Source organism: Vespa mandarinia, chromosome 19 (assembly GCF_050613455.1).
Source record: "Vespa mandarinia isolate Hongniang chromosome 19, ASM5061345v1, whole genome shotgun sequence".
NCBI lineage: Eukaryota > Metazoa > Arthropoda > Insecta > Hymenoptera > Vespidae > Vespa > Vespa mandarinia.
Genome location: NC_140828.1, coordinates 3584968 through 3606720, shown reverse-complemented (window position 1 = coordinate 3606720; position 21753 = coordinate 3584968). Strand labels below are relative to the sequence as shown.

General features: G+C 37.8%; 1 protein-coding gene across 13 annotated transcripts in view; it reads left to right on the top strand.

Annotated features, from left to right (window-relative positions):
- Positions 1-21753, top strand: part of LOC118449282 (uncharacterized) — a 41029-nt gene that overhangs the window by 18299 nt on the left and 977 nt on the right. For 6 of the 13 annotated variants that reach the window (XM_035883666.2, XM_035883667.2, XM_085662836.1 and 3 more), the window contains 19 exons: positions 511-618; positions 774-912; positions 7915-8031; positions 8483-8660; positions 8837-9210; positions 9418-9647; positions 10946-12086; positions 12248-12370; positions 12525-12854; positions 12951-13289; positions 13367-13532; positions 13786-13961; positions 14041-14370; positions 14450-14562; positions 14646-14775; positions 14891-15176; positions 16351-16662; positions 19329-19520; positions 20666-20742. In XM_035883666.2, the coding sequence (XP_035739559.2) occupies positions 511-618; positions 774-912; positions 7915-8031; positions 8483-8660; positions 8837-9210; positions 9418-9647; positions 10946-12086; positions 12248-12370; positions 12525-12854; positions 12951-13289; positions 13367-13532; positions 13786-13961; positions 14041-14370; positions 14450-14562; positions 14646-14775; positions 14891-15176; positions 16351-16662; positions 19329-19520; positions 20666-20742 (4861 nt within the window). The remainder of the gene's footprint in view (positions 1-510; positions 619-773; positions 913-7914; positions 8032-8482; positions 8661-8836; positions 9211-9417; positions 9648-10945; positions 12087-12247; positions 12371-12524; positions 12855-12950; positions 13290-13366; positions 13533-13785; positions 13962-14040; positions 14371-14449; positions 14563-14645; positions 14776-14890; positions 15177-16350; positions 16663-19328; positions 19521-20665; positions 20743-21753) is intronic. The other 7 variants (XM_085662837.1, XM_085662839.1, XM_035883668.2 and 4 more) reach the window with 7 other exon arrangements.

Genomic DNA, 21753 nt, shown 5'->3' with positions numbered 1-21753 from the left:
GCGTGGATGCTTGACGTAGTCGCAGAGAAAGAGAGAGAGAGAAAGAGAGAGGTGGGGAGGGAAAGGGATGGAGATGACAAAAAATGCCATTTTCCACAAAGAAATGACTACTTATCTAAAATAAATTACCCAAGATCTACATACTTACTAATTTATTAGATACTGCGAAACAATAGAATAGCGTGATTATCGGATTCCATGGATTCACCTTGCTTTCCAGTCTCATGAACACCATGCGACCGAGTTACGTTCGACCGTAATGTTACTCTCTTTCCTTTTCCCTTTCTCTGGAATCTCCTCGTCTCTAACTTTTTCACCAAGATATTTCTACTATTTCTTTCTCTTTCTCTTTTTCCGTAGACGGTGATAAATGAAAATCTAGATCAATGTCGATTATTCTGTCACGCATAACGCCCATTATTTTCTCATTAGAGATTCGATCGTATTTCTGTTTACCACTTGCAACAGGAAATTTGTATTAATGTCGCTTTTCTTTTTTTCGGTTTGTAGGCTTAGCCCGTGTAAACTGCTGGACCCACTGTGGGTCAAAATGAGTGCGATCACCGGTAGCATCGGCAAGAAAAGAAAGAAATCGGATGCCAAACCGCAATCACAGATGTAAGTAAATACATACAATAGTATCATTTAATAGATTTTTAAATGAAACAAATTTAAAAAAAAAAATGGATATACCCGAGTTAAACCTAAAATATATTTACCAATATTTGTATTCGGTGCATATAAAACGATGTTTGATTTTTGATTGTTTACAGTAACAAGTGCCTTAACGAAAAACGACGACGTAACCAGGAGAACCTGTATTTTGATGAGCTTGCCGAGCTGATTTCCGCCACGGACATGAGCTCTGGCAAGACCGACAAATGTCAGATCCTTCAGAGAACCGTCGATCAGGTAAGCTTCACTTTTCTTTTTTTTTTTCCACTTAATTTTGCGTCAAGATTGTATAAATTGTACGCAATAGTATGGTTGTACTAAATTATATACTGTGCAATTCGCGTCGTCAACGTGAATCGTTAAATTCGATGCTTTGCTTTTGATAAATCAATCATGATCGAAGATGGAAAACGAAAAGCCATGTAATGTAAAACTCGGGAAATCGATCTCGAAATTCGTTCGTGGTCGCAGAGCGTGTTTTCAAATCAAATTTGTTTTCCTATCGATAACGATTCGCTATCTCGTCCAACAACGACGATACCGATATGCTCGTTGATATTTCTTTAAATATTCTACTTTGAAAATGCAAAGAGTATGTGTATGAGTATGGAGAGAGAGAGAGAGAGAGAGAGAGAGAGAGAGAGAGAGAGAGAGAGAGAGAGAGAGAGAGAGAGAGAGAGAGAGAGAGAGAGAGAGAGGGAGGGAGAGGGAGAGGGAGAGAGAGTGAGAGAGAGAGAGAGAGAGAGAGCAAAGCTTGTAATCTTAAAACTAGTCGAGAAACAAAACATGGATCATCGAGATTTCGACGAGATTTTGAAGTGCTTAACAAATAGATAATATGTAAAAAAGTTTTCTCGATCGGGAGAAATCGGTATAGGTAGTTGCGATCGTACAAACGTTGAACGTTCTTATCAATAGCATGCGTTTTATCGATGCCAATACTGAAAGTATATCGCATTGGTTTTATCATTAATACCAATTAACTGTCAATATTTTTCGTTTAAGAAAATATCACGAGATTTCGTTTTTGTTTGATCGAGAGAGGGGGGGGGCCGGAGAGTTTACCGACCTCGTGTAAAACTTTGATTTTTCTTTTACGTTGAAATTTTCATTCTTTTGAGTTGATCTTTAGAGGAATTTATTTTTCGTTAAAATTAGACGAAACAGGCACGAACAAAGTGTTAAATTGTTACTATCTCCATATATGGATACATGACGCATCAAAGAGTTAAGAAAGATCTATGGAATGCACTGAAATCATAGCGTTACCATTGTTGTTATTATTATTATTATTATTATTATTTCTATGGCGCGTCGTCATTATTATAGATAATTGTATTCAGATGCTTTCCGTGTCCGATAAAATTCGAAATTCAAAAGTATTTTCTTCGATATTGATGAGAAAGAAAGAAACTAATCTAGTTTGATTCATTGTTTTGTTTAAATTTGTCCAAGTGGTCTTTGTTCGAGCATTCGGAGATTAAGAGAGTTAGGAACGTCGATGCTCTGACGCATTCGCTTGCGTAAATAATACGTGATTGTTTCGTCCTACTATTATTGTCCATTATTCTTTTAATCGAGAAAATCGAAGATCAATAATTGTATTTTAAATACGATATCCGTATCTTCTACAATTTTGATGTTATTAATTATATTTATGTATCTAATATAAATGTTTTTTATTTTTTCAAATATAATTTATAATAATTCGATCTGTGCGACAAGATGCGATAAGGTATGACAAGGTTCAATACGTGATTAAGAGATCTCAACCGGAGCGAATCGAGTATCTCTAAGTAAGGGTCGACTCGCGATTAGAAGAAATGTCGCGTAGGCGGGATTACCGAGTTCCTTCCAGGATGTCCGTGGGATATCGTGCTGTTGATAGCCACAGGCATACCAATATAGCCATTTCGAAGCGAAACGTATTCGAAACTGTTCCAGTTGAAAACGTTTTTTTCCAAAGTTTTTTTTCCAACTATGGAATATAGGTCGTAGCAGATTTGACAAGTTGTCGACGCGGCTATACCTCCTATGTATGAAATTTCAAAGTTTTATGGCATTATAGGAGATTAAGAAGATATAGGAATTGAGAAATGGTGGTCGATCGAGAATGACTCCGCGGAGAAAGGGCTTTTGCTTTCTTTGTAAAGAAAAGTAAAGGTATAATACACGAGACTACTCCTCGAGTCGTCGACCGAGCGATATCTCTAAATCTGGGCCAAGCGCGTCTTTTTTTCTTCATCGTTGAATCGATCCTGCTACGCGTTGCTTGAACGTATGCACCTACCTCTTCGTGCGTGCGAATGTAATCGTTATGCATCCGATAGTAGAGTGGTGGTAGAAGAGGAAAATCGAAGAAGAGATTATCGTCGTTTTCGTCTAAATTGCCACATCAATGGTACCAAGAAAAAAGACGCGCGAATGTTCCAGATTCCTTGAAATTCTCTCCAGAGTACAACGAATAATCTTTCAACGAAAGTATTCGTCCAATCTAGTCGATAATATTCTATTTTAGCTTTTGAAACAATTTCGTTTTACTTAATACATTTCTGATAGCATATTTTAGTCGTAACGTATATGTTGGTGTAACGAGCAATAACAAAATTATTTTTTATTTTTATTCTTCCGTTTAGTCAGTTTCAGGAGACAATCGTTATAGCACCATGATGAGTAAATGATATCGTGATAATGTTTCGACATTGAAATTCAATGAAATACTTTTGTTAGATTTACATATTAGCATATTAAATTATAATTCGGCAAAGATACATTTAAGGGGTTAATTTTTGGTATCGCTGGCACAAATACGATAAGCATTGATCTTCTTTCTTAAGGAAGAAGAGAGAGAGAGAGCTGTCTTGCTGCTCGTGATGGTGTTTCGCAAATCGCAGAAAGGTGTCCATACTTTGCCCGGTTACCGGCTATGGAATGGATGCGCACGCGCGTGCGTGTATGCGTGAGTAAGTACGTGCGTGCGTGCGTGTACCGTGTCGAAGCAAAGAGAAGGGTTACGACTTCCCGTCTTCTTTCTCTCTTTTTCTCTCTCTCTCTCTCTCTCTCTCTCTCTCTCTCTCTCTCTCTTATGCACACATACAGGCATGCACACACATACAAACACATGATCACTCACCAACTCTCTCGTTCGAACACATTGCGCTAGAATCGTGCGCTTCACGGCCGAGCACGTGTCGATTCCGAAGGCGACAGCTTCGTAACGAAATGAAACGAAACTTCACTCGCGTTTGTCTTCTTCATTTTCTTTTCTTCTTAATATATTGACGTGTGTTTTGGAAATAAAAGAAAATATACCTTTATATTTTTCTTCTTTAATTTTATTTTTACGTATTCTATATAAGATAATATTTGTTTTTTAATAATTTTATGATTCAATTAATAATGTCTAATTTTCATCGATATCGACAACTTTTCATTTCGATGGAAGCTTTTTCTTTGTACAAGTAATTGTATCCTAATCGGATAAAACTTTTCTATAGATCTAATCGATCTTCATAGATTCGTCGTTCGGTCCATTGTCGGCTTGTGTCATCTAGATCAGTTCCACAATTCACATTTGTTAAGTACTTTCGAAAGAAGGGACTCAGTCATCTTTAAAAAGAGACGTTGCAATTTTGCAACGGTATTTGCAATGTAACGATGAAAACTAAAGAAAGAAAAGTATGAATGGCAAAGATAGTAAGAAAAAGCTTAAGAGAGAGTGAGAAAGAGGGAGATAGATGGATAGATTAATAGCAACAAGACAGAGAGTAGACGGTCAGATGGATGGACGGACGAATGGATGGACGGACGGACGGACAGAACTCGTGACGTGACCTTGAGTGACGTCACTGAGATCAATAGGAAGCGTCCTTTTTCGCGGCGTTACAACCCGAGAGAGCTACCTGAGCATGGATCTGCGTGACGTCATGTGCGCAGTAACGCGTTGCGCACGATCTTTCAGCGAGGCACCGACAGGCGGCTAGTAGGAAAGGGAGCGGAAAAGGAGGATGAGGAGGCGAAGAGCGAAAGAGATACGACGACGGCGGCGGCAGCAGCAGGAGCAGCAGCAGCAGCAGCAGCAGCAGCAGCAGCAGCAACAGCAGCAGCAGAAGCAGCAGCAGCAGCAGCAGAAGTACCACCGCCAGCCATCAGCAGCAACATCAGCATCAGCATCAGCGATCGAGTCTCCTGAGAGGAGAGATTGAAAGAATTCGCAGCCTCGTATTTCGATTCTCTTCTTGATTCTTTAGGTCTAGAGCGGACTTTGACCTCGATAAGAAGAAGGTATACCTATGTGTACCAATAGCGACGAACAAGATCTCTTTTTTATCTATTTTTAGCTGCTTTTTCGTTTGGACTTTTTTTTCTTTTTCATAAATTATACATTATGAAGAATTTGAGGGAGGAACGAGGGAGAGTTTAAGAATTTATCACGTTAAAATGGAACTAGAGATATTGCGATACTCGTACATATGTATGTATATGCACGCGCACGCGCATATGCGTGTGCCATCGTGAAACGACTAGCGGCAACATCGCACACCGTTTGTCGGACTCGGTGGAGTCACCGACTTTTCGAGGCCACCACCACCTCCACCTCCACCTCCACCACCACCACCACCACCACCACCACCACCATCATCACGACCACTACCATCATCATCATCACCACTACCACCACCACCAGCATCGTCTTCTTTACTGTCGCCATTTTTACCATCGTCACCGTCATCATCAGCATCATCGTCACTGTCACCGTCATCGTTACCGTCGTCGTCGCCGTCGTTGTCTCTTATTCGTCTGCATCTTCGTTTTGATAGCCATAGCCATAATTATAGTTATAGTCGTCGTCGTCATAGCCGCATGTCCGTTCGTTTAAATCTATCGAGATTACGAGCGCGATCTATCGGAGCCGCGAAATACGAGCTCAAGGACGCTCGACACTTCTCCCCTTTCCTTCTCTGACCATGAATGTCGGTCGGTTTTGCAGAGATCTTCTTTCTTATTTTTTTTTCTTTTTCTTTCGCGTACGTCAGGGGTGGGCAACTTCTCTGCCGCGAGCTGCACGATCCTCGCCGTCGATCAATCCGTTTCCCCACTGTTCACTAGCCACCAATCCATGCATCTTGTTAAAGACAAAAGCCGTGCGGCTCGCGAGGCTATAGAGGAGCCCGCTTCAATGGGGGGAGGGGGGGAGGGGGATCGTCTCCTCCCATCTTACCGGAACAGGCAAATAGGAGAAAGAGCCACATGCGGCTCGCGTGCCGCCAGTTCCCCACCCCCTACCGTACGTTCTGCAACGGTAAGTTCTCTGACGTATTTACGACGATGTCCGAGGTAGTTTCTTTCTTTCTTTCGACGGATCCTCGATGAAATCTTTTTATCTTTTACTTTTCTTCCTCGAGATAAGCTCTTCGGAGGTCTTAGAGGATCTTCTTACCGGCATCGGGGACGATGCACCGAACGAAAATGACTCATCTCGAACAGGATCGTTTTTACCTCTCTTTCGATCTTATTCCGTTGTCAATGCTTACAAACTTTAGGAGAATCTCTTGCCCATTGTTCGAAACGTCTCATGAATTTCATTCGCTACGTTTTAACTTGACCTACCTTACTCGCGCTTTCTTTACGAAATAATTAAGTGACCCCTTGTGAATAATACAGTTTTCGTTTTGTACTAACCTATTGGAACTTATTACTTTTTACATGAAAACTTTGATTATAATCGTTTAATATATAAAATGTATAACATATGTAATACCCATCGATCAAAAATTTGTAAATTTGTTAAGAATCGAAATGTAAACGGTCGGCGGCCCTAACGTAGGTATATCGTGCGAATTTATCTTCTTCGGTGAGTATAATTTGTTGTTTTTAATTTATAAAATCTCGCTCGATGAATCATTCGATCGAGCCGTCCAATCGGTTTTAAACTTTTACAAACGCTTAGCGAAAGTGTAAACGACGAAGCAATATCGTTGCAACCAAACTGCGCCTCGTGGATGCATCCATTGTATATAGAGTATTCCAGAACACGTGACTATTTTGGTTTTAAAATGGCGGCTGGAGGTCACCCAACCTGATTATTTTCTCGTTCGTCCGCCTTGCCTGCCCGTTTAGGTACTATCACGACCGTCGAATCGAATGAATCGCGAAAACGAGCGACTTTTCCATTTTGAGTTTTCGTTAAGCGCCGATTCTTCTTTTTATTTATTTATTTATTTTTTTTTCTTTTTATTTATTTGCATCATTGCAGTGAACTTACTCGACGTCATCATTATGATTCTAGAATTTTAATAATTTTTCTGCTCTTTTTCTTTTTGTTTTCTAATCAAACAATTTTATAAAAGAAAAAGACAAATTTTTATGAAACAATGAATAATCGTACGATTTAAACGATTTTGATTTAAACGCAAACTTTGAACGAGCTAATATCGCGGAAAGGAGGAAAAGAAGAATCAGCGTTTCGTATTATCATTGCGCGTGAAATTGCAATGACGTGGTAAGGGAAAAACGAATAGAATGTATGTATATTCGGCGAAAGAGAATGCAAAATTCTTTGTACGTCTTTTAAGGTGTTTGTTTTTCTTTTTCCTTCTTTTTCTTTCTTTTCTTTTCTCTCCTGTTTTTTCTTTTCTTTTCTCTCCTGTTTTTTCTTTTCTTTTTTTGAAATCTAGAATAACCGGTGAAAGCTTTGCTCGACTGGTGATTTACGTTTAAAAATTTTTAGCATCGTCGGCATCGTACCTTTTTCGACTTGGAGAGAAAAATGAAATTGCATTTGTAAAAGTCGAAGCTTGTATTGCATTGGAGCGATATGCGTCATTCGTATAAAATTTGTTCTCATCGATATACGGATCTCGTTGGATATTACTCTTACGTGAAAACTCATGTAATGTCCTTAAGAAAAGGATTTATACCGTGATTTATGCATTTATTTTCTTTTTCTTTTCTTTTTGGTAAATAATTTTTAATTAAAAAAAAAAAAAAAAAAAAAAAAAAAAAAAAAAAAAAAAAAAAAAAACGCATTTCTCTTTTTACCGGATATTTCATCATTTTTGTTTTTTTTTCTCTCCCTTTTTGTTGGATAAGATAAAAAAGCTTCCTGCAAAATAATCAGATTTTTGATGGTTACCATCCAGTTTTAGTACGCCAACCTACCACGTGTCGACTATATGCATTTATGCTTACTAAAATACGTCAACGCTTATTTTCTGACAGCAATGCTTTGCCTTACAGATTCGGCACATCAGGCAACAAGAGGGTTCCAACAGTCATGCCGTGCAACAAGGGGAAGTATCTTCATCGAATCCTAACATACTGTCCAACGATCAAGTTGGTCCTATATTGTTGGAGGTAAGAATTGATAAATCTTAACGATGAGCGTCTAAATTTTGACTACTGCATTATGCTTGATGGTTAATTGAACGCAATCGTGCGTCGACGTTGTCTTCTTCTCGAGACTAATATTTAAGAGAAGAAGAAGAAGAAGAAGACAACAATCACCGCGTGTCGGTTAACAATCCGGAACGCGGCTTAGATCCGATCTCGATCAATTATTTGCAGGAAGTTGTTAAAAGGAGAACAGCTTGGCCACGTAAGGAAATAGTACAAGCTATACTTGTATACGTTATGCTGATATCAAAAAGAATATTGTTCGTAAGACTATTAACAGCTTCCTACGAAAGGTACCTACTTGCTTTCCTTTTCGCTCGACGACTTTTTTTTTTTATTCCTTCATATTTAACGATACCCCCCGTGTAACTGTGTATCTATATTTGTGTTTCTTCTTTCTTTATTTTTACAGGCGTTAGACGGCTTCCTGTTCGTCTTAAATAGCGAGGGACGAGTGGAATACGTAACGGATAACATTACTCAGTATATTAATTATACGAAGGACGATGTATTGGGAAAGGCTATATATAATATTATACATCATGGAGATCACAACGTCTTCATGCCTACGTTGTTGCCCTTGTCATTAGGTCGGTATATCGATAGCGAAAGATGCAATTTCTGAAATATTTCATTAAAAAAAAAAAAAAAAAAAAAAAAAAAAAAAAAAAAATGTTATACAATGGGGAGAACGAGAGTTCGAGATAAGGCGTGATGATCATCATCATCGAAATATCATTGATTCTATTTCTTGTACGATTATCAGGCTGGACCAGCGAGCTGCAGCCTCAAACGAGGAATCGTACTTTCCATTGCCGCTTTCTGGTAAAGCCTCCCGATGACCAAGACGAGACGATGGAGGAGAAGCAACAACGGGTATCGAAATACGAGTCCATGCAAATCAATTCGGCACTTCTGCCGAGTAATACCGAACGACTTGAGAGCGGTGATGTGTCCTCCGAATCGCCAGACATTGGTCCTTGCGTAATGTGCGTGGCACGTAAAATATTACCAAACGAGAAGCCCGTAGGTACACCGATCGAGCAATTCACTGTTAAATTGGATACAACGGGCAAGATCATCGGGATCGACGTTAGTTGGTTGTCGTCCGCTTATGCCAATTATATGATCAAGGCAAAGGTATGTAAGATTTTTCTTTCCTACGCGACGATCACGTCGAAAAACTTTGCCGTTTGTCATATCCCAAGTGTTATCGTTTATACGATTACATATACGTCAACGCACTCGTAAAATTCGAGAGAATTTCTTTGATCCGTTTATCCCTTAATGTTAACGCACCGTTCCTCCTCCGTGTTTCTTACAATCGGTCTTCTCATCGTTTTACAGGAATTGATCGGTTTGATGATAAAGGATTTGTGCCACCCTCATGATCTCAATAATTTAACTGCACATTTGAACGATACGCTTCAAGTTGGAGAGAGTACGAGCGCCGTGTATCGACTGCGCATTAGTCCTGATAAGTTCCTTAATATACAAACAAAGTCAAAACTTTTCAAAGCGAATGTGATGAACGGCCACGACACGGACTTCATGATGGCCACCAATTCCATCATAGGGTAAGTAAATCTTCCTTTTGTTTTTAATCGACGCACAACATTTGTAGAAATCCGAAATAAACTCTCCTCCTCCGAAATACCCCGCCCCCCTCCTCCCCGCCACCGCTACTTTCGGAGTAGTCTTTATTTCGGTTAATAAATAATGAAAGAACGATTGCGACGATTCGGACCGAAGCGAAAACCATACATGGCGGTAGGTGTTTGACAATAAACCTTCTCCCCCGTTTTTTATTTTTTCCTTTTTTTTTTTTTATTTCGTTTCTCTCCCGCAGTCTGTCATCTTTCTATCTTGGTTTCAATGTAACTTAAGTTGGGTATCTTATTTTAAATCCTATTCTCTAATTTATTCTCATTCGCGCGGATAAATTATTGCTTATCACGCATTTAACTATTTTACCGTTGATTTTATGCCACGGTTTTATGAAAGCTTTTAGGAATGCGAAATTTCGTACTCGCATTATGTTATTGTTTCTTATAGATTATACCGGGAATGCATGAAGGCGTACTTTGAAATATTTTTCGGTGTTGGAGATCTGGCCACTCTTGAAATTAAAATAACACTCTGTTTCTAATATCACATTGCCTTTCCTATATCGAACGTAATATGCGTTTCTCCGCATCAATGGTTGAACTAATTGTAACAAGTGTAGCACGATTCAACGCTCGCTTATTTCATTATATCAATTTCATTTAATAAGTTTCACTATCGTTGCTTTAAGCATCCAGCCTGTCCAATGATAATTTTGAAAGATCAGAAACGCTGCTATGATATCTGATCGATATGTAATATCCTATTCTCGTTCGACTGGAATTCGTTTAAAGAATATGATGTGTTGTAACTCAGAGACACACGGACACACATAAACGCTCTATATCCATACGCATTTTCACGATGTACATATTATGTGTGCGCGTGTTGAACATTAACTAATGAAAAAAGAAAAAAGGCTTTGATCTAGGTTGGAATTTTACTTCAATGAACAGTGCAAAGTATCGTTGGTCTTGTTCCCTTTTTCAATCTGTCTTGGTTGTTCCAGGAAACAAGAGCAGATGGATTAAAGTTTGGCTTCGATAAAATAGTAAATTTTCTTTTTTTTTTGTTTTGTTTTTTATTAGAGAGATTCGAAGACGCACACGGACACACACTGTTCACTGAAGGACGATCAAATTTGTATAACACGCATATATAGTCGTATACGTATCATTGCATATAGAAACAAAAATTGTACAAGATCTAGCGTTAAGAGATATGGTGCTAACTATGGCGATACATGTGTTTTGGTTTTTGTCCATGATAGGGACAATGACTTAACGCCTATCGAGGGTGGTCAGCTTTCCAACAACAAAGTGTGCTCGGGACATTCTAGTAACCGTTGTGCGAATAATAGTAATAATAATAATGGTAACAATAACGATAACGTGGGTGGTCTGTTGATGTCCGTGGCACATCTGAACGGTCAAGTGAGTGGTATCAGTGGTGGTCGTGGATTGACGGGGACGACGCACGTTGCCACGTCGTCGAACTCGATCGCCTTTAGTACCGGCGATTCTTGCAACTCATTAGCGTCACTAAGTACGAGTAATTCGTTCAACCACTTTTCGGGGAGCATGGACTTGGAATTCGAGCTCTTCCGCGGTTCGACATGGGACTTGGACGGTAGCGGTGGTTGGCCGGAAAGGCCCGAGTCGAGAGGAAGCGGGCCAACAGATTCGCGACCACCCTCTCAGCCAGCCCCGACATCGCCGAGTCCCCAGGGAGGAGGAACGTTTTCCTCTAATTCAGCGGTGCCGTCTCACTGCAGTCCCCTACGCGCTTTCAGTCCGTCGTCTTCGATCAACACGGCGCACACCTTCAGTAATTCCTTCCCGTTCAGTCCACTACAGGAGCCGCAGTCGTCATCGACGTTGACCGGCAACAACGCGGCTGCGGCCGCGGCCGCAGCCGCCGCCGCGGCTGCGGCTGCTGCCTCGGTTGCGAACAACACTGGCGTCAACAACAACGTCAATGGCAACGGCGCCACTTCCGTAGCTATTGCTGCTGCTGCAACGGCACCGGTCATTCTACCTGGACTCAATGCCAAGAGGATCGAGGAAGGAAAAAGTGGATGCCCTACCAGCGGTACAATGGACAATGCGACTGCGAGGACGAATGCCTCCACAACCGCCGAAACTCAAAATAGTGTCGTGTCCACCGAGTCTGGTAGACTTAGAAACTTGTTAACAAAAGGATCCAGTGCTAGTGAGGACAATCAAGACAATACGAATAATGATTCGGATAACCAAAATAAACACAGGATATTGAAAATTTTGTTGAATCAGCAAGATGAGGATGATTATCATTCTGAACATAATAACAAAATGAGAACGAGTCCTAGCAACATGCCAAAATCGAATATGGAGCATTCCAAATCTTCTCTTGGAAATAATATGCTTCTACAGGTGATTTCTTCTCTTTTACCTTAATCTTCTATCTTTATTCATACCTTGTACATTTTTTTTTTATATTTTTTCTTATCTCATATTGGATTTTATTTTTATATATGCATATAAGGCGCCTTCTTCTTCTTTAGATTATATATTAAAGATGTTTATATTTCAAGTTATTAAACGAGAAAAATGACGATGAGGACGAGGAGGCCCGAGCTGGATTGAAAAAGAGGAACGAACTTCTTCAACAGTTATTGAAGGATCAAGACGAAGAGAGGAAATTACAAGAACAACAGGTACACATATATCATCGTCTTCTTACAACAGGAGGTTTGAAATTGGCTCGACCCTTTTGCTAAAGTTTCTTTTCTTTCTTTTTTTCTGCTTTCTGCCTTTCTGTCTTTTTTCTTCTTTCTTTCTTTTTTTTTTTTTTTTCTTTATATGTATTAGACCCGGGACGACGATCCTCTTTTACGGAGTCTTGGATTTCGGAACAGTACCCCTTCACCGTCGCAATCGGGAAGCGATCACAGCGGGCTTGGTAGTACCGCTCAAGTGGGTCAGAAAAGACCGGGCGATGATGGTGATCTCAATATAGCCGTTAAACGGCCAATGGATGGCTCGCACCAGGTGTCTTCTACGGGTACCAATGCTTCGACGAATGCAACAAGCAAACTATGGGAGAAAAACAAAATGTTGGCTTCGTTGTTGGCAAAACAACCCCCTCAACCAACGACCATACCACCTATTCCTGCGTCTGTGATATCGGCAACGCCGCAAGTAAATATTTGGGATATCTTAGTTTTACATATTATTAGACCGGAAATGGCTACACAAGTACGTAACCGGATACATACGAGTACATTTTACTTTTAGGATAAACTTCCACGTGGCGGTGGTGGTAGTGATCGCTTAAAGCAACACCAGTCACAACAGCAACAGCAGCAGCAGCAACAACAACAACAGCAGCAGCAACAGCAACAGCAGCAGCAGCAGCAACAACAGCAGCAGCAGCAGCAACAACAACAACAACAACAGCAGCAGCAGCAGCAGCAACAGCAACAACAACCGTGGACAGGTGGCCATATGCAAACAGTCGGTGGGAATAATGCGATCACAACTACGGCTACTTCGGCTCGTACTCCTCTCCAAAACCAATCGAGACAACTACCTCGTCAAGCAACCAACACCTACCTCAGTCACATGCTAAGTCAGGTAATTTTTTAAACGATCCATCAAGTTCTATCGAAACACTTAAACATGTTACTTATTTAAATATATTCAATTAACAGCAACAAAGGCCACAATTGGGTCAAGTGGATTCGGAATTTGGAGATAGCGGAGAATACCGTCAAACGTGTACCGATCCAAGTACTTGGGATAATCAATCGTCCGATCCAGATCTCTCTGATATTTTGGATCAAGTTATTGAATTTGTTCCGGACGAAGCTATCACAGGTAATTATTACAAGACAATTTTATTTAACGCGACAGAGTTTATTTAATGTCAAATCAGATTTTAAGATACTTGATACGTACACTTTCGCTGTCGCGGCAATAACGTTGTTAACACTTTATATATGACATATCTTTCTATACATATATATTGCGTTCATCTATACAAAAAGGAAAAAAAAACATATTCCTCGAAAATATCGAGCGTGACAGCGAAAGTATTGCGATTATAGATATTGTAATTTTGATTCAATAGATTCGTCTGCGATAGCAAACCTCCTGGACGTTATTGAGGCACCGCAAAACAATGCCATGAATGAAAAAATGGCAATAAACGCTATCCAGAAGTCGTTGATGTTATGCGAAACTGCCGTAAATCCAACGTCTTCCACCATAACTATACCTGGCACGCCTCCTGCATATTCCACTGCGGTAAGTCTACATAATAGTTTTGTAATACTGACTTTTTACATTATTTAATTCGTCCAATTTTAATCCTTACAAATCCTAGTTGGTAACGACACCCGTGACGACGAGTCATAGTTACCAACCACCTCCGATGTATCAACAACAAGCAAGGATGAGGTTTAATGCTCAGTTGGTCGTAAGGCAGACTACTGCGCAGTTTACACAACAACAGCAGCTGCAGTTGCAACAGCAGCGTAGTAAACTGATACAACAGCAACAACAACAACAACTGAAGCAAAGATTACTGCAGCAACAACAGCAGCAACAATTGCTCATCCCATCGAACGCAACAGCGACGGACCAAATAACAACTGGCATACACAATATTGATAATCTATTAAATAATACCGTTGCGCCAAACGTATCTTTACAGGTATAATCTTCATTTCCTTTCACGATCGAACAGAAAAATTGATTTTGACGATTAACGAGTCATTGTTTCATCTTCGAAGCGATCGAGTGTTCCTGACTCCCAAGTTTCTCCGGGTTATGGGGGATCCGTCCAGATCACTTCCGGACACCGACTCGCTCATTCGTACTCTCATCCATCGACGTTACCACAACAGTAAGTATTTTCTTTCTTTTAACTAAATCGATCTTATTTTTATTTCGATCGGTTATACTTGACGAATCTTTCTCTTTGTATAGTCCCATTGTGAATAATAATTTTAACAGCGGTCAACAAGTGTCAGCGGCAGCAGCAAGACTCTCGCCGCATTCTCCTGCGAACATATTGTCGTTTTCTCATCCGCAACCATTGTCACCTCGGGTAACGCAAGTAAGTAAACTCTTCTTTTTTTTTTTCATTTGTCCTTGGAGGTATTTCTTTTTTTTATCTTATTTCCACCGTATCAAGATCGTCTCGATAAATTGCATTGTCGTTTGTGACGTAGGGCAATTACGGCACCACTCCGAGGCTATTTAACGTTAACCAGGTGAGATCTCAACAACAACCAACCGCGCAACAACAACTACAACAACAGCAGAGGTCAATGCCTTCGCCTGGAACTCCAGCCTCCGCAAGGCAATCCCCATTTCCTGCCGAAACATTTCCCCCACCTACATCTCCTACCGCCAGCCAATTTCCACCTGGTCCAAATACTGGTGCTCCTAATCCTACTGCTCAGTATCGCTTGCAACGGACCACATCGACGCCTTCTGCGACGACTCAGTTGCCAGGTAAGAATTTACGTCCTTCTAATAATTTGCTCATTTTTTTATCATCCGTTTTTTATTATCGTTACATTTGTTAAACATTGTTATATATACACCAAATGTTATATATCCACATCGATAAGACTTTCGTTTCCCCTGATGTGTCTGTCAAGGACACATCTGACGATAAAATATATGTAGGTTGACGAATGAGGATGTGCGGCCGTTAAGATATTTTATTAGACGGTATATATTTCATGTTGACGTATCTGTAATAAAGTTATATTAGTAATGTCAGTGTAACGTGAGTATTGGTCCTTTGTACGAAACTTCTTTTTTTTTTTTATTTTTATTCTTTTCTCTATCTTTTTTTTTTCTTTTTCTCCCCTATTTTTTTCTCAATCTCTCTCGTTCTATCTTCTTGGAATTTTTTACGTTGAAAGTGCAACGAGTGCGTTCCTAAGAGTGATGTAATTTTCTTCGTACTAAGACGAAGTGTATCTATGGTCTCAATTTACGAAGATGTGTTCGTGATGAATCAAATGATATGTACTGTGTCAAAAGTATCGTCGTTGTAAGAGCTTCGTTGTGAGTAATTGATGCATTCCATTTTATATCTTCTTGCTTGGAAATTCATGAAATGTAGATTGTAGTTTAAGAGACGTATACTTTTTTTTTCACCTACTACCCAGTGAATTATACTACATTGAAGATGATAGTTACATCTTCATTGATTCTGTATGATTTGATTATACAGACTGATATGCCATTTGTACAAAGTAACGATATTATATAAACGCTAATATATATTCGGAATCAAATATGTGAACGGAGTACTATAGTAGATCGTTCTGTAAGGGGTAAGTATATCACTGTTCCAAATAATACTTTTAATAATTACTGAATTAGCACCTACACACACACACTCACACACATACACACACATACACATACACACAAATCTACGTGTTTAATCATAATTCTATCAAACATACAATTTTATAAAAATGCGATTTAAAGACTTAAAGTCATTAAAGTAATATAAATTAAACTTTCTGGAAGATTGAAAAGAATTATAATTATATCGAAAAATTAAATAAGCCATATTAACTGTGTATCCCAATTTAGTATCCCGATTAAAGTTAAATTCGTCACGTTAAAGTAAAAGGCAAGAAGATAGACATAATTAATGTTGCAGGTGGGGTTGGTTCGCCCCGACACTATGGCGGAGTGAATAAGGAACAACCTCTTCTTTCACCTAGTCATCCACATTCGGGTTGCCCTGCAACACCGACTCACAATCAACACAATGCCACCAATACCCAACACTTCTCGAATCAACAACATTCTTCTATGATATACCACACGACCGCCAATACTATCAACACACCAGATATGCAGAACAATCAGTTCTGTTACGATCGGACGTCCGTACCACTCTATTCTTCTGGGGATACGCAGGATGTCAGGTCACTGCCTCCCGGTAATCCTGTCAATCACCACATGGGTGGTAAGTCATATGACCTCTTAATGTCATGTGACCATCACTTCGCCATCATTACACTCCTTACCCAAAAATATTGTACCACTGGGAGGTACCAGGCATGACATTGGTACATGGAAGCACATCATTCTTTCACGACACCCATCCAGACATTCAAATGTACATATCGCAATCGTTTTGAGATAATCGCTATAATCACGAGTCAATGTAATTTTGTCTTAACGTGAATATTCGAATCTTGTTTCAATTGTCAGGATATATTTATTGCGGCCAAACAACTGTCTTCGACAACAACAAAATTTATGTTAATATAATTCGTGGTTGAGAAGGATCGCTTGATGGTTATATCATAGTATTGTAACGCTATGTTTCGTACATTCGGTTACTTTTATCACGAATAATGAATATATCAACAAAAATACGCTTTTTTCATCTTGTACTTGAAAACAATATTTCTCTAATATCCACTATATATATGTTTTTTCCTTTTTTCTTTTCTTTTTTTTTTTTTTTTTTTTTTTTTTTTTCCTTCGTAAAAGCGATCCTACGTTTTACAATAATCATTGTTTCAAATTCTTTATATTCTACTGGAGTTGAAATCATATTTGCTTTATAATATCTTTTTATGTACGAAACAAAGCATTATTGGCCGCTAAAAATCGTAGAACAAGATTTGCTTTCGCATTCATACTCGTTCCAACGTTTCTACGCTTATCATTCATTTATTTGGCTATTTCATGAAACATATTCTAACTACGTTGTAAATAATATATCATCATTTTCAATAGTAATTCCAACGGATAACACTCTTGCGAATATGTAACCCCCCAAAGGCTCTAGGTCATTTGGAATGATAATTAAAAGATACTCCTATCACTTTGTATTAAGAAGCATTCTCTCTCTCTTTCTCTCCTCCCCTTTCTCTCTCTCTCTCTCTCTCTCTCTCTCTCTCTCTCTCTTTCTCTTTCCTCCTCTTTCTCCCCCTTCCGCTCCGCTCCCCTCTCCATCTCCCCCTCTCTTCCCGTCTTTCTCTCTCTTATAGCGCATGATGCACCGCTATGAAATTTTGAAAAAATATTACGTATTCGAACACGTCGACATTCCAAAATTTAATCTTAGGTATTGAGAGATGATTATTGCCTGTACAATGCATTTTTATGTCACGAGATATATACCAGGTCTTTTCTTATATCCCATTGGTAGTAGATACCGTAGTAATTACACTGTGCTTTAGTAAATACCTCAGCACCAATTATCTTCGGTACACCTTCGCATCGTATTCACTTGCACTACTTTCGAATGTTAGTTTTTACCATTTCGATGAAAGATGCGGAGATTTCTTATTTAACTAGTCAATTCTTTAACTGTAGACAAGAAGAAGGGTTATACGAAAGCCTAACGTTTGGTATGCTTCTAATATATCAAGAAACTAATAGCGTTTCGTCTCATTAATTTCCATCCTGCATCGTGGATCTATATTCATAACTCTTTAATAAATTATTCTTGCGGAGATTACCTTTTTTACATACTTCGTTTTAATCAAACGAAAGAGATATGGATATAGACCATTTACTCATCGTGTGCTCGTGATTTAACGCATCGTGACGATAGTTGGGCCGATGTACATATTCTTTCTATAAATAACATACTACTTATATATATATATATTTATTTTTTTGTTTTTTTGTTTTTTTGTTTTTAATTAATATTTATTATATTGAAAGTGTTTTTTTTTTGGGTGTAGAATTATATCGGCACAGCTCTGTGTATATGAAAACGTGTTATTAATGGAAACAACAATGCAAGAGGTTCATCCGAAAGATGTACATCATCTAAATCATCCTTTCATTACTCTCCTGTGTTCACCTATGTACAGTAACGCTTTGATGTAAACCAGTAATCTTAAGTATCACTTACTTATAAGCACGGTGGAAAAGATTTACTAACGACGAGGTTCATTCTTATTAAGTAGATATATATATATATATATATATATATATATATATATATATATATATATTAGAGAATATGAACGTTTCAAAAATAATCAAATTTAATATTCTTTTTGATGCTCTAAATACTTACTAATATAATTCGTGTTAGAAATTGAATCTTATTGAACTCTGAATTTTTGTTTTTGGGCTCTCGATTTAAGAAATTAGTTTTAAACAGTTGTGACAGTTGTTCAACACATGTTTCAACAAAAAAAAAAAAAAAAAAAAAAAAAAAAAGAAAAAAAAAAAATTGAAATCAAACTGAAAGAATAGAAGAAATTTTATGGAAAAAGGAAAAAAAGAAAGTAGGATCAATGTCATGGATGTTAACAAAATGTAAATATCCCGTTGTGTAATAAAAAAGAAACAATACCCTGTCCCTCGATCGATTTACAGGAGAATTTTTTTATATTTACGATATAGCCATTGTAAGACAATCTCTGCACGATCCTTTACATTATATTTCATTATTTTGAAGAAAGGTATGAGGGTAATTAAGATACAACGTAATTGACATGCACAAATTAATAATATTCTTTCTATTCCATGTTTTGTTTTTCCCCCTTTTAATAGAACCCGATCGTTCTAATGGTAAAATGAACGAAAAAGAGAGAAATTGTCTTTCTTATTTGACGTTAATCAATGTAAAAGTGATGAAACTGATTGATTTTGTCGTAGGTAACGCAAGTACTACCGGAAGTATGACGTCAGAATTCGTTCGGCAAGAATTAAGAGCTATAGTTGGAGCGAGGACGCAACAACAGCAACAACAACAAAGGGTACCCAACAGTATACCCAACAATCTTTCTGGTCAAGTTTCTCAGGACGATTTGGAAGCACTTGGTTTGACATTCGAAATGTCCACCGCAGGTATAAACGTTAATAATAAATTTTCTTATTGTGATTTTATTATATGTCGATTTGATTTGATTTCATATTCGTAGGATGGTACGATCTCAATAGGTTTCAGAAAAACTTCTTCGGAAGACACGTCGTTTCATTTTCTTATGGTTTTTCTTTTCTTTTTCTTTTTTCTTTTTATTTTTTTATTTTTTAATTTTTTATTCTCATTAGGAACTTTGTGATCGTTGATACTGCGACGATCTTTTTGTTTCTCAAAATTATGGCTTAGGGTGGAAGTGATTTTGTAAATGTTGCGTGTTAGGAATAATAAACAAATCAAATAAATTCATGATGGCTTGTAAGAAGATTAATTGATTCTGTGTGTTCAATTTTTTAAGCAAAAAATAGTAATGCAAATATACACATATATTTTTATTAGTATAATTAATACGACTGACATTTTTTACCTTATGACAAATTTATTGTTCATTTTAAGTACTGTGAAAAAGTATTACAGGCAGTTGTAAGCATAAAGAACAGAATCTTATTTTATATTCAGGAAAGGTATAAAGAATGCTTTGATCGAAATTTGAAGAAATAGGAATCTCAAGAAACGTTAATCTATTTTTTTTCTTTTTTTTTTTTTTTTACATCAAACGTCATTTTATGCATGCAAATAGTTAGCAAGTTATTAAATAAATTCACTATCAGTGCTTTTATGGTATCGTACGGATTACGATTATACATATATATATAAAAAATGCACACACACACACACACACACATACACACACACACACACACACACACACACACACACACACACATATATATATATATATATATATATATATATATATGTATAAATTGATATTGACGTTAATGATATTGATATGGACATTGACAGCATTAGACTAAACATTATCTCAAAATTTAATATATTTATTTCAAACCAACATACATGTAGACACAAGTAACACACTCGTTAGATTTCCTTGTTAAATATTTTGGTCATCGAATCAGATTTATGAACGCGTCATATATATATATAAAAAACAAAAAATTAAAAAAGGACAAAAAATATTCTTGTGAGATAGATTTTTTCTTAGAAAGGCATAATATCGCAATTGAAGTAACTCTGGTAACGCGTGCTGTTACAATGTCCCAACTAGGTGAGACTGTGGTTAATGATGGCCCTGCCAAGAGCTGGGCCATTGGGAGTACCGGAAGTGCCCCCTCATCCTCCAGGGTAAGACCCTTCCGACAATTACTCTTACGTACTTTGATTCTTATTTATGCTATGTCTACCCTCTTTATGCTTTGCTTCAAACTGTATTCGCTGCACGATATATTATTCATTAACGATTTCTAATTTTTCGCACTAAGCGTTATTACGTACTAGAGAAAAGGTAGATCTCTTTTCAATCTCTCTCTCTCTTTCTCTCTCTTTTTTCTCTCTCTCTTTCTCTCTCTCTCTCTCTCTCTCTCTCTCTCTTTCTCTTTCTCTTTCTCTTTCTCTTTCTCTTTTTCTTTTTCTACTCTACTCTTTGTATCTTTTACTATCGCATGTTATTCTATTCTTCTTTAATTTATCGCTATACTAGTTTCATTTCGTTGTAATTTAAAATTTGTTTCAATTAATATATCCATTGAGTTTAATACTTAATGTTAATTATGAAATTATATGTAAATCTATTTTTGCATTCCTTTGTAATTTTATTACGATTAAATGATGGTTTTCTAATTGAAAAAGGAGAGAGAAAGAAAGGAAATGTGAGAAAGAAAGAGAAAGAAGATTAATGGTCGATTGTATGACTCTCTCACTGTCTTTCTCTTTTTTTCTTTTCGTAAGGTCGAATATCTTCTTATCTATTGGCGTTATGCGAATGTGCTGTGTGACGTTTACACAAGGATCGAGTTTATGTTTCGTTCATCACAAAGTGATGATTTTGTAAGCTTTACCGCAATTAGAGTAATTACACTGCCAATATATCGTATCGTAATGCTTTTTCACAGGAAACTTATTTAAATGATTTATAAATAAATCTAAAATTTGTCTATGGAGTAGGCGTTCTCATTGCATGATGACGTGTCACACAATAGTAGATTTGCATTAGTACAGCGAGACGATATAAAACTATATTTAATATCTACAAAAATCGTTCACAATAGGTCGAAATAATTCCTGCTTCGCGTAGTGAAGTCGTTGCTTTTAATAAATGCATAGAAAATTCCTCTTGTTTAAATATTTATTTTGTTC